The following is a 15,857-nucleotide window of genomic DNA, read 5'->3' on the forward strand; positions in this document are numbered from 1 at the left end:
CATTGTTATTAACATAATTTAGTTTTTCTCCTGATAAAATTGCGAGACCTAGAGCACTTGTTCCTTGTTATCTAATTATGTGGTCAGGAATGGGGTGTAATAACAATTTATTTTAGAAAGAGTCATTTATTGTAGTTACAGATGAAAAATGGACAGGGCTAGAACCTCTGTTACTAATTGTAGAGAAGGGGTAAATATTCAAGATGGGGAAACGCTATGGATTTGTACAATAGTAAACTTGCACAGAGTTATTGAATCCTTAGGATGACATGGTAATGATAGAAAAATCACAGAAGGCTTATTAGAAATAAGGAGTCCTTTTTCTTAGTGATTGGCTACAGGATCAAATATCAGAAACAAGACACAAAGCTGTGTAGATCTGTGGTTTGATACAGATACCTCCTGTTATGTTCTCCTTGTTATGAATATGGTGGGAGAGAGGAGGGTGTTGCAGTTTCCCCAGTGTCTGCAAACTGTATCACTCTGTAGGTTTGGAGTTGTCCTTTATACCTATCTCTGGGGATAAGACTATTCATCCTAATAGTCATACACTTCTTTCTCACTCAGAGCTTTTCCCTACAGTCCTCTGAAGAGCATTAGATTTTGTAAGAGCAGGTTTAGTCTATGTGGCCAGCTTTTGGAAGCTTGAATATGACAGTACCAGAGAATGTAACTCTATTTGTCTGAACATACCAAGTGTTTTCTCACATAGAAGCAGTGTTCTTCAATCTTGTCTGTCCTGTGGACAACAGCTTTGCAAAAATAGCATGCAGCAGCAAACATGCCCTTTACTCACTTGTCATGTGGAACAGTAGCATGTGATGGCTTCCTTGTCTGTGGGGGATGTGAAAAGGTCTCGAGCAGATTGTGGTCCATAAGCATAAGTTAGAAGTAGTTGTTGTAAATTCTCCATCCTGGTAATATCCAGAAGACTTTATCTTGTTCACAGTAGAAGCCATTATGACTTCAGTGCTTTCAGTAGCTCCTGCATTTGGAATGGCAATTTTTCCTGTCCGAGTGCCAGGTCTACTTGTACAACCAGTTTGGTGTTCTTCACTGTTTGGTTTTAGTACATTCTACATCTGTAAAAGTACAACTTAAAAAAACCCCAACCAACCAAAAACCAACACCAAACCCTTCTACATACTGGCCTCTCCCATGTAAGACCACAAAGCCTCAGCCTATAGTAAAGAACATTGTTTAAATATATTTGAAATGTCTTGGTATAAGCTGCCAGTCTTACCTTCTCAGACTCTTATCTTGTGCCACTGCAACAAAATTTTCAGTGGTGTTTACATTATTAAACAAAATCAGAGCTATTGGGTTTTTTTCCCTTTGCCACTCTCCAAGTGAAAACTTTGGAAGCTTTCTACTTCTATCATCCCTATAATTTCTACATTTTTGTATTTTCATATTTCTGATCTTCAAAGGCTTTACCACGTGTCTGTGTCATATTGTTAGGTAGAAGTAGTTTTCAAGTGATGTCGGAGTTCAGGGACTATCATTAAGTTACAAGACAAGTAGTAATTTTGTGCTAGAGAAGACTCTGGTAACAGAGAGAAGAACAAATACTTTCAATAACCACTTGTAAGTAAAAAAACCTTCAAAAATCAGGTTATGATATCTATATGAAAAATCCATTTTTGATGGTATGATAGCTTTATATCTGGTGACAGCTGTCTGGGGCTCCTGGCAGTTAACACTTGGTAACAGGACATCCCAGCTTTTGGCACAAATGGGTTAACACAGTGGTGGGTACTCTTTAATCACATGTTGAAGAACTTTGGAGGGAGATATAAGGGGGAAGGAGAACCACACAGTAGTGAAGGATAATTTATTTCAAGAGGTTGCCCTTTAAGTCAAGTATCTCTTGAATTTTTAAATGCCTTGATTGTTCAGTTTTAAAGGAAATCATAAACATTAAAGTAACTCAGCTTGAACAGCCAAAGATAGATAAGCATTTCTGTATATGTTATGAAATATAATCATTTATGAGATTCAGTTCAGTGAAATAAAATTATTTCCAAATCAGTGAATATGCTGACTTACTAAAAATCAGGTGCAAATCTTTTCCTTTTCCTATTTTGATAAAACAATAATAAAATAATTAAGACATCCCCCCCCCCAATGTTTTCTTTTTAAAAGTGAGATGAACTTCATTCTAATACAATAATCCTTTATTAAAAAGGGGTTGGTTATGCTTTGAAGTAAAGTTTCACTGTTTTGCGAAGAAAGAACTAGGTGTCTTTAGTCACACAGAAAATGATGCAACTTCATGCTGTTCTTAAATCAGCATGTAGGTGCAAAAGTGTCATCTTGTCAGAAATCATCAATAAAAGTGAAGTAGGAAAGATCCATTAAATAAAAATAGAAAGTTTTCGCAAATGCAATTACACTTGTATCGTTTAATGAAGTCTTGTTGTCTTACAGTATTCGAGATTTATTCAACTCTTACAAAAATTGGTAGCATTGCCTTGTGCTGACATCGAGGAGAATTATATTCAGAAGTTTTCCAAAGAAGTTCCTGTGCAGTTGCAGAAGGTGGTGATTGAGCCCTTGCAATATGATGAGCGGGGAGTGGCCTTCAGCACTGGGGAAGGTAATAATTTCAAGTTGATTGGTAATGATGCAGACTTCTTTTCTCTTTGCACTGCTTTCTTTATAGTATGTACAACACTGCTAAAGTGTCACTGCTTCATTTTATATGCTCATATATATGTATGCTGCATGTGTAGCTGTTAGTGATGTTATGGAGCACCAAGTTAAGACATGGTCTGGTCAGAAAGTACAAGTTTTTGGCCCAGACTCTTATCAGCTGTTTTTATATGTATTTCTATACAGTGGTACCTCTGTAGAGAGGACCCCATTGTGTTACAAGTTGTAGGATACAAAAGGACTTTCATTTTTGGCCAGAGCTGATTGCTGAACATAAAGAGTGGAGGACTGCAGGAGCACAAACATGTATGAAGAATTCCATGGATATAACAGTGTTGTTGCTTAGTATAAAAATGGCATGCTTAGGCTGCTGGGTAACCTTTATCATGACCTTTGTAGGCAGTCCAGCAAAGGGGAACTTGGAAGATGCAAAGAATAAATAGCAAGGCATTTGGATATTTACAAACAGCCTAGGAAAATGTGAAGAGGAAATTCCTAAATATTATGGGACAGAGGTCTATAATGGGATATTGATCATTCATACTGAGATGGAGGGAATGTTAGAGAAAAGCCATGAAGGTCTCTGTATCTTCTAAACACAGGCTGTTACATTTTCATTGGAGGGACACAGTTGAAAAACAATATGATACAGGATATGAGAGATTGCACAGAAAAAATAATTTGGCAACAACATGTATAGGAAAGACTGTTGACTTTCTGGACAAAGCATGTGTCCACACTCACTTTATGCTGTACATTTAAGAGGAATCTTAGAGATGATGGGTATTATGCAGCAGGCAGCTGATGGCAATAAGAACAAAGGTCACAGAGAATTTGAGGGGCAAAATGGCTAGAGAGCTCTGCCTTACCTGGGTGGTCTTCAAGATTGCATGACAACAAAGATGTGAGAGCACCAAACCGTGATTTAATTTGCAGTGGTTTTCAGTAGTATCTTCAGAACAGTAGTTAATGAAGTTTGATGAGCATGCAACCCATGTGATTTAAGAAAAGCCACCAAGTTTAATAAGTTCAAAACCAGTCTTGTTTGTGCCCCATCACCCCCAAAATGAAGAAGAATGTCTTATTTGTTTCATAATTCCTTTATCAGAATGATTGCTTCCTTTGTGCTGAAGGAGATTGGTCTCCCAACCCACGCTTCTCCCCCACTTAATAGACATTGATGAAAATATATTGAAAGATAGTTGTTCTTTGTTTGCTTTTTTTTTTTTGTTGCCTCCGCCTGTAAAACCAAACAGCTGGCACTGTATGAATGTGTTGAGATTTGTTTAACTACTTGGGCACTTGGAAGTTCTATATAGTATTGAAACCTCATAAAAATTTAGTTTAATTCCTTTAAGGTAAAAGAAAAACTGCAAGAGCTACTGCAGTAGTTTATGACAACGGGACTGGAAAAATTACAGTGAATGGAACAGACATTTTACATTACTTCCCAGTGCTGCAGGACAGGTGAGAGCACTATGAAATGCTGTATTTTTACTGTACTTAAATTATTCCAGCAAAAGTAATGCCATACAATTATATGTTGGTGCTGCGTTCCACACTGTTGATTCTGTGTTCTTGTCTCTGTATAACTATCTGTTTTATAAAAATGTCTTGCATTTCCTCCTAATTTTCAGGAGTTTACTGATAGGCAAGCCTTGCTCTGTGCTCCTTGCCCCACCTTTTCTGAAGGGATGCAAAAACCAAGAGCACAGACTGTTTGAATAGTTCAGATTTTAGTCCGCTTAGAAAGGACTTGAAATTTGTTTTAAAAATATATAATAAATATTATCTTTAAGTGCTTCCCAAGAGATTCGCAAATTGTATGCATGTGTATTTACTCCCTGGCATTCAGTAACGTAGTGGAAGCAAACAAGGTGAGGCACTTCATGTAAAGCTTCAGATTTTGGAGGATATGCACAGTCTGGTATAGAGAAGACTTCTTATAAGGCTGACATAAAGTTTGTATTCCTAATGTGTTTTTTATTTTTATTTTATATTGTGATTTTTAAGCTCAAGAATAGAGGGAGAGGTTGCTCAGTTTCAGTATCCAAAGCTGATGGATCTTGGCATCTGTAGTAGAGAAGTAGTGGAATAAAAGTAGTTGTAAAACTGAACTTAAAGTATTTACCCCTGGCAGTTGGAATATGCTCCTAGCTGCTAATTTCCTATTGATTTGAATGAGATATGAACGCCTTTCTGGATCTCTGCCCAAAAGTTAACTATGTTTTTGTATATGCAATGATAAGAAATGTGCATTGCATGGAACTTTATGCACAGGAATATTTTTAATTTTTTTTTCCCCCCCCTTAGGGAGCAGTTGTTGTTCCCTTTCCAGTTTCTTGGCAGAATTGGAAAACATGACATGGTTTGCACAGTCTCTGGTGGAGGAAGATCTGCACAGGCTGGAGCAATACGTTTAGCCTCTGCAAAAGCCTTAAGGAGTTTTGTGACAGAAAAGGAGGTGGAATTCATGAGGCAAGGTAGGAATTGAAATTATTTCAGTGTTTCTTAATGTGTTTCTGGTAATTAACAGAATTAATACAAGGATCATTAAGGATCAGATTTGAGTAAATAATCCCAGTGAAACCTTGTATATTGTATGAAAGGGATCTGCATTTATTTATAGATTGTTTTTACTTGTTTTCTAGCATCCTTTGTGTACATTTTGGATGACTTCTCAAGCATTTTTCCATCTGTTCATGACCTCTTTTAGGTCTATTAACCAGCTTACATTGCCTCAACATAGAATCACAAAACATGAATGTGTATTCACTACTAAATAAATCTGGATCAGACATTAGTGAGCTGTAAGGTACTGAGATTGTGACTTGGCTGGTCGCGTCTTTTTCATGTTCTAAAAAGTTTTATTCTTGAACACAGATGCTGGAGGGTTGGCTTTGAAGAGAGAGTAATGAGCATAAGTGCACTCCATGCAACTAGCCAAACTGAGGGAGCTGCTTTCCTCTCTTGCATTATTTAGTGTTTACAAGTTACTTAGGGTAAGATAGAATTTATTTAGATAACTGCAGGATTTGATGCTTCTCAGTGATGAGATGCCCATACTGTTTCAGCAAATGCAGAGTTATGAATGGTGAGCTTTTAACCAACTGTGCTCTTTCTGGACTAGCAGCAAGCATACCTGCCTGTTTTAAAGGCAGAACAGCTGTGATTTTTTTCACTCTACTGCCAGCCATGAAACCAAACCTGTCTTCGTGCTTTGCAACAATTTTCTTTGACTGTACCTTTTCAGCACTGGCAAGTATGACTTGCTAGGAAAACCTTTGTAAATAGACATTGTAATGAGTTTGGTACCTGTCCTGAGATCAGCATAATTCTGAACATGTTTGGGACATTGCTAAATATACGTCTAAGTATATTTATATATAAATATACCACAAAGAAGTGGTTTCCAGAGTGGGAAATGTGCAACTGATCCATTAGGATTCAGTAAGAATGTGCTGTATATAATTTATAAACGAATAAATACATACATTTGGGAGTACGTGCTCAAAAATACTGTTAGGACTGCATGATCAGAAAAGTTTGGATACCACTGCTCTAAGGGCTTAAGCAATATGGATAGATAAAAAACAATGTGTGGGTTTTTTTAGTGGTTTGTAAAGGAAAGTATGAATGCGGTTCAGTTACTAAAGAGAAGTTAAAATGCTAGAGGATTTGATGACACTCCTTTCAGTGTTTTGTGGTTCTGAACCTTTAGCCCTCTAGATGTTACAAATCATAGTTAGTGAAAGTCAAAGTTACTGGCTCCGAGATAGTATACCTGTAATATTAACCAGTAGCAGTAAATAAATGGGTGCTTTTCTGTGTTTTGTAGCTGGATTACTAACAGTTGACCCACGTGTGAAGGAACGAAAAAAGCCTGGTCAAGAGGGACCCAGACGGAAATTCACCTGGAAAAAGCGTTAAGTCTTGAGCATTTAAAGAACAACAAAGTGCTACCAAAATTTCAAAACATACTGATTTATGATTTGAAACAGTTGTATGAATATATTTAATAATAAAGACTTTTTTTTCCCTTTATACTTATTATGTCTTCTGTTTAAAAAGCAAACAACAACTCTAAAAAATTGTGGAAAATCATGGTACAATTTGATAGAATGCTAAATCTAAAATAGTTGCCCCAGTTCCAGCTTTGCATCTTAGCTCTAGTGAAATCACTAATGATTTATGAAAGTCTTGGTAGATTATAATTTCTGAAAATCAGTCTTATTTGTTTAATGATTTGGCAATTTAAATTCTGAAATTAGGCAGCTCCTAACCAGGTATTTGGACATCTTCAATGTGCCTCCCTTTCTGCCTCACAGGTATCTGAGGATAAGCAACAACTTCCTACCTAAACTGTGGTGGAGTTGAGAAGCCAGTGAGAATAGTACTGACAATTGAGGGGATATTGAGAGAGAAACTGTCACAGAGGATAACCTTTGCCTGTGGATTCAGTTGTCTCCAGGATGCTTCCCCAGGTTAAGTAGGGAGTGATTCAGAACAAGTACCTAAATTTAGGTTCTCTGAATCATCCTCTGGAGGAGTCAGTTTTTCTGTTCTTCCCCCAAATGCAGAAAGAGCTGGAGGGATTAAGCTGAAGTTGTCTTTTAGAACACTCTTCTCCACCCCTTAAATCTCAAGGGGCCTGTTCAAGGAGGCGTGTTCTGAATATGGCTAATGCACAAAGATAGCATTGGACTCTTTGCCAAATACAGTCATAACTTTTCTGTTTTAAAATCAGAAGCAGGAGGTGATGACAGTGCTGCCCACCTCCTGTCTATAACTGTAGCCTTCCAAAATAGATTAGTGGTTACAGCACTCACCCAAAAGCTTAAGGTTTTGCTTTATTGCCAACTTCCTTCCTGGGACAGAGGTCAAATACTTTCAAGGAAGAGCATATCCTTCATCTGTCCTGTAGGAAGTGGGCCACAGCAAAAAAGAAGATAAAGTTCATCTCACCAGGAAAAGCAGAAAAATACAACTCAGTTTTAACAACAGGGCACTTTCCAGCTTTCTTTTAATTTAGAACACTTCAGTACTTCAGATTCTTTCTCCCCAGCCATATTTTTTAAGCGCTACAGTACCTGCTCTGCTTTTTATTTGCTGTAGACCATGCCAAAAACTACACCTCAGAGGTCACAAAGGGTGCCAGCAGGTCATTGCAGGTGATAAGCAGCTGTAAGTGATACAGTGTACAGGTCATTATTTTCCCAAGCAGCATTTGGGGGTGAGGGAAGCAGCAAGTTAATAGACCTCATCAGCTGAGTAAAACAGAGGTCAGAAACTGGGTATGCATCCTTGAGTGACATGTTTGTGATTCCTCTCTCCAAAGCCTGTGCTTCTTTTTAACTCTTGTTCCATGAGAATACTCTGTAAACTCGGGCAGGATTTCTCATTACCAAGGTAGTTCATCTCAATCAGAATACATGACTCTAGAATTACCTGAAAGGATGTTGTAGTAAGGTGGGTGTTGTTGGCCTCTTTCAGCCAACAAAAAGTAGCAAGTGATAGAATGAGAGAAAACAGCCTAAAGTTGTGCCAGAGGAGGTTTAGATTGGATATTAGGAAAAATTTCTTCACCTAAAGGGTTGTTGAGCACTGGATGAGGCCGTCAAGGGAAGTGGTGGAGTCTCCATCTCTGAAGGTATTTACAAGACGTGTAGATGTGGCACTTGGGGGCATGGTTTAGTGAGGGACATGGTTTAGTGGTGGACTTGGCACTGCTGGGTAAATGGTCAGACTGAATTTAGAGGTCTTTTCCAACACAGAACATTCTATGGCTGGTTAAATTGAATTCAACAGCTGAGGCAATTCACCTGTGCCTTTGAAAAACAAATGGGGGTTTTACATGAGATATTTTACACTAAGGCAAATACAGAAAGGCTTAACTAGCATTTCTGTTAGTTTAAATCTGAATTGCTTGCGTGTAGCAAAATATATCATGTATCAGTAGAAGTTGTGATTTGTAATAAAAACATTAATCCATACTGGGACAGGTACCTAAGGATTCTTTTGACATGCTCACTTAATGAAATGAACATGAGCACATGGTCTTGAAAGTGCTAGCTGAAGGAGATTCTGGAAAAGATTAAATAGTAGAATTTTTATCTTAGTATCTTCTCAAATGAGAATGATCAGTTTGGTCACATTACTGGCCATACTGATTGCCTTATTACTGGGCAAGAATCTACAAGTGCAACAGAATATCAGCACTTACAACATGCAAAGTCTTCTATCATGTTTTAAAGGAATTATTGTTTTACCTTCCAAAAAAGTATGGCTATGGCCTTTGATGCTTGAACTGAGTAAAAAAAATTGAGGTAAATTTTCAGAACCACAGCTTTTTAGGAAAGTCCCTAGAAATACTGGTTAGTGCTGTGCAGCCAGGTCACTTGTTTCATAGCTACTGGATCAGGCTTCCAACTAAATCTGAAGGTGAGCCAAAAGAGAAAAACATTTTAAAAAGAGAATAAAAACCAACCAGAATTGTACAGTTTGAGGTTTTTTCATTTTTCATTTGTATGAAGTTCCTCTCAATCATCTGCAACATGTGTCAACATTTAGGAGTTAGGAAGTTAAATAATGTACGAAGATTATGTCTGTAGTGTTAAAGCTGATGAAAAGGTGAAACTACCGTTTTTTTTACTCATTTTTGCAAACATCAGAACAACTATCATGTGGGAGAACAAAATAAGGAAATTATCAGGGTTGTTAATCATCATTTGTGACAGCAGCACAGTGGTAGAATCAGTTCATCAGTTTGAATAATCTCCATTAACTTCCCATTCCTCCTACTCCATTGCATTTCCAAGGTTATTGAGAGAAGCAGCCCTGAACACCTGCCTTCTGTGTGCAAGCCGGGCTTCTTAGGTCTCACTTTTGAACACTTGCAGTGTGGACCAACTTAGCTTGCCAACAAGATTTCATGATTTAGTGTCCTGTGACAGGTGCTTACACACTAAACGTTAAAATACTTTCTGAGTGTGGGCAAAAAGAAGTAAGCCCTCTGTGCTTTCTGGGCAATGTATGTTGTGATTCATCCACGCTCTTTCCCCCCCCCCCCCCCCCCCCCATCCACCAAATTGCTGTTTTTGCTGTAAGATACCGCAATTGCCTGTGGGGCAAATGGAACGTGTGCGTGCCGCCGGTGTCTGATGCTTGTCCCGCTGCTCCGGTCAGCCGGGGAAGCGCGGGGCTGTCCCGGGGCGCTCAGTGCTGCCGCGGGGCCACGAGGTGGCGCAGCTCGCAACCGAATGCGGAGAGCGGGGCCGGGAGCGGGATGCGGACACCTGGGAAAGAAATGAGGAATCTTCCTCATAAACAGTGCTTCGGTAACAACAGGTTAATACGAGAATAGGTGCATTGGGTTTCAAAAGGGTGTTAATCGAATTGTGTTTCCAGGACTTCTTTTTCACTCGTGACGAGAGAAAAGGTTTTAGTGAGAAATAATAAATGTCAGTTAATAGTAGTTCTCAGCAATCTAATTTCAGTGTATAAGTAATACCTTCAAATTAATAGTACGTTATGCTAAGAAATGCCAGCTGCTCTTTGCATTTTGGAAATGGTATTGTAACATTGTGCCAGTCATTAAAAAATCACGGAATGGTTTAGAAGGGACCTTCGAAGATCATCTAGCTCCACTCTCCCTGCCATGGGCAGGGACTCCTTCCACTGCACATAATTGCTCAAAGCCCCACCCAACCTAGCCCTGAACACTTCCAGAGATAGGCAGCCATAGCTTTTTGGAGCAACCTGTTCCACTGTCTCTCCATTGTAAAGAATTTCTGCCTTCTGTCCAACCTAAACCTATCCTTAGAAATCTCATACCAAACCTAGATATAACATAATAAATACAATTATTTAAATAAAATGCCTGAAATCAGTGTTGGCTAAGGTGAGGGAGATTTGTTACTGACACTGGATTTTACCTGTACAGTTTCATAAAATCTCTGTAAATATTGAAATTAATTTTCCCGGTATTCAGTGAGAGTTTATATGGATAAAATTTCATGGGATGGAATTGAAAGCAAATGTGTTTCTTATGCTGTGCTAGCACACGGTGGATATAGGTTGTGGTATCTTACTGAGTGTCCAGACAAACATGTAAACATAAATCACTGCCCGTGTTCCTGCCCACGTAAACAGTGTGGGAGCAGAACAAAACAAGCAAACAAATGGGCAGTAATGGGTTTAGACTCATGGTGCTTAGCATCTGCCCCCAGCCACCGGCTCAGAAATCACCTTCACTGTTAGTTTTCAGTGTTAAATACCTGAATGTTGAAGTCTTCCTGATCAACTTCTAGTCCACCTGCCATTTCTCTCCTAGTTACCAGCCACATGGATACTCTGCTGCTCTGCTGGGGACTTGCTCAGTTTGAAGGAAGAAAACCTTGAGTGCTCCACTCACAGCACCATGTTTTTCAACACATTAAATCTTTAAGGTATTCAAGGTGTGTCCTATTTCTTCATCATTTTAATAAATGTCATATTCAGATGCTGATGATAGTGGCATAATAAAAAATGTAAGCAGAGTAGTGTGTGCTTGTCACATGTCCTGAGCAGACTAGTACATCACAGAAGCAATTTGAGACTGAGAGATAATTAGCAGGAGATACAAGACGGTTAAATCTTTTTGAAAATGCTGATTTGCCTCTGAGGTCAACAAAAGCAAACTCTCCTTGGTTTCAGAACTGGTCCTGACACTTTCCTGGTGGCCTGGTTACACTTTGCCTTAGTAACTGTTGTTGCTGACATAATGCTAAGAAAAAATTGATTGCACTAACAGTACCAGGGCAGAAATTATTTTTTAAAATCACAACATGTCTTGGTACAATCCTTATATCAAATCCGAGAGCAGCCCTGCAGGATTTGGATTGGTGGCACCACTACATCTTTGGCCATGTATACCTAATTATGGATCACATATGGGCAGTGGCAGCTGTAATGTTTTTGTGGTGGTGGAGATATCAGCAGCATATTTTTGTTTGTTTAAACTTGTATTCATATAACATTAACTGAGGTTTTAGAGGAAAATATTTCACCAAGCAAGAATAAGTATAGATTATCCACTGTCAATGATAAAATGATAAGAATATTGTTATAGACTGCATAACAGACAAAGAAGAGGTCATTGGTTTGTAAAGGACCTCATGTCTCTGTCTTATAAAATGCTTTTCATACTTGGTCTGAGCACAGCATGCCCATCTCTGCAAGTGTGAGGTGAGCCAGCAAAATCATCACTGAGGGCTCTTAGGCAGGAACAGCAATGCCTGAGAAGGCTGTGACATGAATAGTGACAGTGCTGTGTGAGACAAAACATCTGCTTCTTCAACTTTGTTGCAAAAAGAGAACGCAAGCTCATGGTTGCACAATATCCTCCTCACTCAGCTCACAAATAAAATCATAGGGCAGCTGGGCGGTCAGGATCTTACACCTTTCTGCTACATGTCACCTGTCGTGCTCAACCCGAGCTGGACACCCCCAGTAACAACCTTTGGGAACAGCTGAGGAGAGCCCCAGGCAGCTGCTGCAGTGTGTGTTGCAGTTCCAGGCACACTGTTGGTGTGTTTGCTGTCTGGGTTTGCTGTGAGAGGCTCAGAAAGATCCCACTGAAGCTGTAGTGTTCTGGAGGGGAGGGACCCCAGCAATGCTGAAGCAAGGGCTGCCCCTGCTCATATAATAGACATCTAGGATCTGTTCTTTAGTAATAAAGTTCACCCACAGATTACATCACCTGCAAGGTAGCGAGGAATTTGCTTTTCTCCTTGCTCAGCTGCTGTTAAATTCTTAGGAATTAAAAAGTGTGTTCTTTAGTGAGACCTTGACATGCATGCTGACATCTCTTGGATGTTTTTGAGCCAAGGCCACAGGTGTCCCTCCTGCATCTTTCATCTGAGGTATCTCTGGTAGCTATTGCTTCTGCTAGGAGAGCTGTGAAGACACACAGGTTTAACAGTCAGCTTCCCTCAAAGAGTTTCCTTCCCCATGAGAAAGTCACTTTGAGATCTATTCTAATTCCTCCCTCTGTATTACCTCTGAACTCTGTTTAATTTCAGAGTTAAGAAAACAGGCAGATTATTTTTTTCTCTAAGTCGTGCTTCCAAGGCTGAAAGACTCATTTGTGATTCAAGTTGCGAAGATCCCTTAATGATTTTATTTGACTAAGGCAAAATGAGAAAGGAAAACGATATTTAGAAAATTTCATTAGAAAAACATTTGCTTATTTGTTTCTCTAACAGCCAGATTTCTGGGTGATCTCTGCCTTATTTCATCAGGGATAGCTGGCTGCATCAGGTGTGCTGATGGAGCTGATATTGATGGGCTGAGTGCACAAAGCATACACATTACCCTCTGGAAGACTCGTACCTCAGACCAGGAATGTGGAAAACAGCTGCCCCATGAAGATACTGCAAAGTATGAAAAAAAAACTGGGCAGGGGGCAGAACAGCTCAGAGCAGCTATGGAGAGTCAGGGGCAACTGAACTTCCAAAGCACAAGGCCAACCCTGCCAGGTGCTGAAGTCGGTCAAAGCCCTAGGAGAGGAGCCACCTCTGGTGGTGAATTGCTGTTCAGTGTGGAAGCTGTGGCACTGACTGGTGCAGTGATGGTGTCTAGTGCTTCAACAGTTTGGGGTATCACCCTTCATTCATGAAGGATGGGGTTCCAGATCTCCCCCACCTGGCAGCTGGGCTGCTGTCAGGTTGGCAGGACAAAAGTTTGGGAAGGGTTTCACGACAGGAAGGAGGAACTGCTGGCTGGAACTCTCACACTGTGCGTGGGCAGAGGATGTACCCTTTCCCTACAGCAGTGCAGCTGATTTTATTTGCCAGTAAAAAGGGGACACTGGCTGTGTTTCATGATCCACTGTGAGCTTATTTTTATGTTAAGGAACTTCTCATTTAATATAGCATGTTATGTTAGCATAAAGTTTGTCAGATGTTTAACATCAAAAGTCAAGACTTCATCCACTGCCTGAATTTGGCATAAATCTGATTGGTTTCTTTTGTAGAAAGCCAATTTAGGAATCAATTATATATTGTGATGGCTATGAAAACAGCTCTTCTTTGGTCATTGTAGTAGATTGCAGCTTGTAGTCTGACATCACTTAACTGCATAGCAAATTGTTTGAAAATGAAAACTCCGATTAGGACACTTACAAAATTTCTGTTTCAAAATGACTACTTAACAACCATTAAAGCGTCTTTATAGAAATGTCACTACCCTCGTTACATCTGTACCTTTGGTTAGTTTCTTTCCCCCTTTCTAATTTTCTCCCAGCATCTTGCAGCTTGCCTATTATTTGGATGTATAATTAGAAATCTATTATTATGTTTTATGGAGATGTAAAGAGTAGGAAGAAAGCTGCATAACTACTTTTTACATACAGCATGCAAATTATCCACCTTGTGTATTTTGGCTCTGAATGTTCCGCAGATGTAGTTTCATTTCTCTTGGATCTCTGTTTACCCATTTTTATTGCTAGTCATCAAGTATAGAAGCAGAAAAATCAAAATAGGAGGGGAGGAGGGACCTTCCCAAAGAAGCAGCTTCGCATGCCCCCATCACAGAGCAGTATGAAAATTAATGTGCTTCACCTACACAGTTCTGTGCATGGCCATTATTTATAATAGCTGGTCATGGAAATGGTAGGGGTAATCAACATCTCATGAGGAAATGGTCACTGCCAAAGCTGAATAGCTGGGAAAGTGCTTTGAAGGATACAGTTTAAAATGTTCAATCCAGATGCTATGTGTACTGAGAAAGGACACAGGACAGGGCTTTGGATGTACCCCACAGCTCAGGATGTGCAACATCTCTTTCCTCAGCCTGGCTCTTCCAGGTGACAGTTGTTGTGGACTTGCCTAAGGATAATATCGCAGTGTGTGCTACACTCAGGACCTGATCTGAAGTCAGTGGAAACCTTTACATCAGGTTCTTATGTTTTTAAGGATTTAAGATCCCTCTGGTGAACTCCTGTCAATGCCTATGGCACAGTGTGGTTTATGGGCTGCACTCCTTCAGATTTTCCAGTTCACTGGAGAGTGAATGAGGTGGAGGTTTGTCCTTTCTCCTTCTGCATCCCAAGCCAAGAGGCTCCTCTGTGCTCTGCAGCTGTTGATCAGAAAAGTCTGGCGAGGCTCTGAAAGCTGGCAAAGCCTCTGAAGCTGTGACCACCCATTTGGATGTGGCATCGAGTACTGAATGCCTTGAGAGAGCTGCAAGCTTTGCTGTGCATTTTGGGGTCCCTTGCTGGATCCCTAACAGTGTTTCCTCAGGTGGGAGGATGCCTCTAAGGCAGGGAGGCTTCAGTGCAATGGCTTTAAAGCAAAGATTACTTTAAACTGGCATTGGACATTGGGTCTGATACCAGTGCATGAACGTGGCTCCTGGAGAGGGTATAAAAACACAGGATCTTTCTTTTTTGGGGGAAGGAGGAGGATGCCAGTGTTTGAGAAGGAGCCCCCTTCATGAGAGAAGGAGCCTCCTTAATGAGGGTCTGTCAGAGACCTGTGATGTGTGAATTAAGATTACACATAGCCTTGGTGTTGTATGTTTTAGTGGCTCAGTGTAACTTTTGAATATTAAATTAACAAAAAAAAAGGGGCAAAGTGCACCTAGTAGGTATGCAGTTTAAGAAATATATTTCGTTTTATTGAATATCATCTAGTTCATTTAGTCACTGGCTGGACAAAATGAGATATAACATCTTTACAATATACAGATTTTTCCCTCTTTTGAATAGCTGCTGGTGTTGCTTAGCTTTTAATTTGATATAACTGGCAAAATAATACATTGCCCAAGAGTATCAATCTCTTTAGTCGCAGTAAAAGCAGGAAAGAGATTGTGGCCAGCCAGATATTAACACCTAATAATAAAGTAGTGTTTGATCAGTGTATTATATGCATGTATACACAAACACATTTGCATCCAGGTGTTACACACTTACATGTATTAGAACTAGGGAAGATACGTAATTCTTTCTGATTTAAATAAATAATTCATTGAGCTAATTTGGTAACTGTGCTGTAGTTATGACTTAGCTATAAAGACTGGAACAATTCAGAATAAAGTTGCAGTTAGGAAGCTCTCATGATGCTGGGTGAGCACATAGTTCAGCTCCTGCTCCTTTCCAGAGCTGCTATGTGACTGTACAGAAATAGCTTACTGCCTGGCCATGATCTGCAGGAATCTGGTAA

At 39.7% G+C, this 15,857-nt stretch overlaps 1 protein-coding gene across 1 annotated transcript in view; it reads left to right on the forward strand.

Annotated features, from left to right (window-relative positions):
- MRPS9 (mitochondrial ribosomal protein S9) overlaps positions 1–6,699 on the forward strand; it is a 34,180-nt gene extending 27,481 nt beyond the window's left edge. The window contains exons 8-11 of the mRNA XM_048326479.1: positions 2,431–2,599; positions 4,014–4,122; positions 4,969–5,138; positions 6,494–6,699. Of these exons, the coding sequence (XP_048182436.1) occupies positions 2,431–2,599; positions 4,014–4,122; positions 4,969–5,138; positions 6,494–6,585 (540 nt within the window). The 3' untranslated portion in view covers positions 6,586–6,699. The remainder of the gene's footprint in view (positions 1–2,430; positions 2,600–4,013; positions 4,123–4,968; positions 5,139–6,493) is intronic.
- Positions 6,700–15,857: the final 9,158 nt, after the last annotated feature.

This window comes from Corvus hawaiiensis, chromosome 2 (assembly GCF_020740725.1).
Source record: "Corvus hawaiiensis isolate bCorHaw1 chromosome 2, bCorHaw1.pri.cur, whole genome shotgun sequence".
NCBI classification, from domain to species: domain Eukaryota; kingdom Metazoa; phylum Chordata; class Aves; order Passeriformes; family Corvidae; genus Corvus; species Corvus hawaiiensis.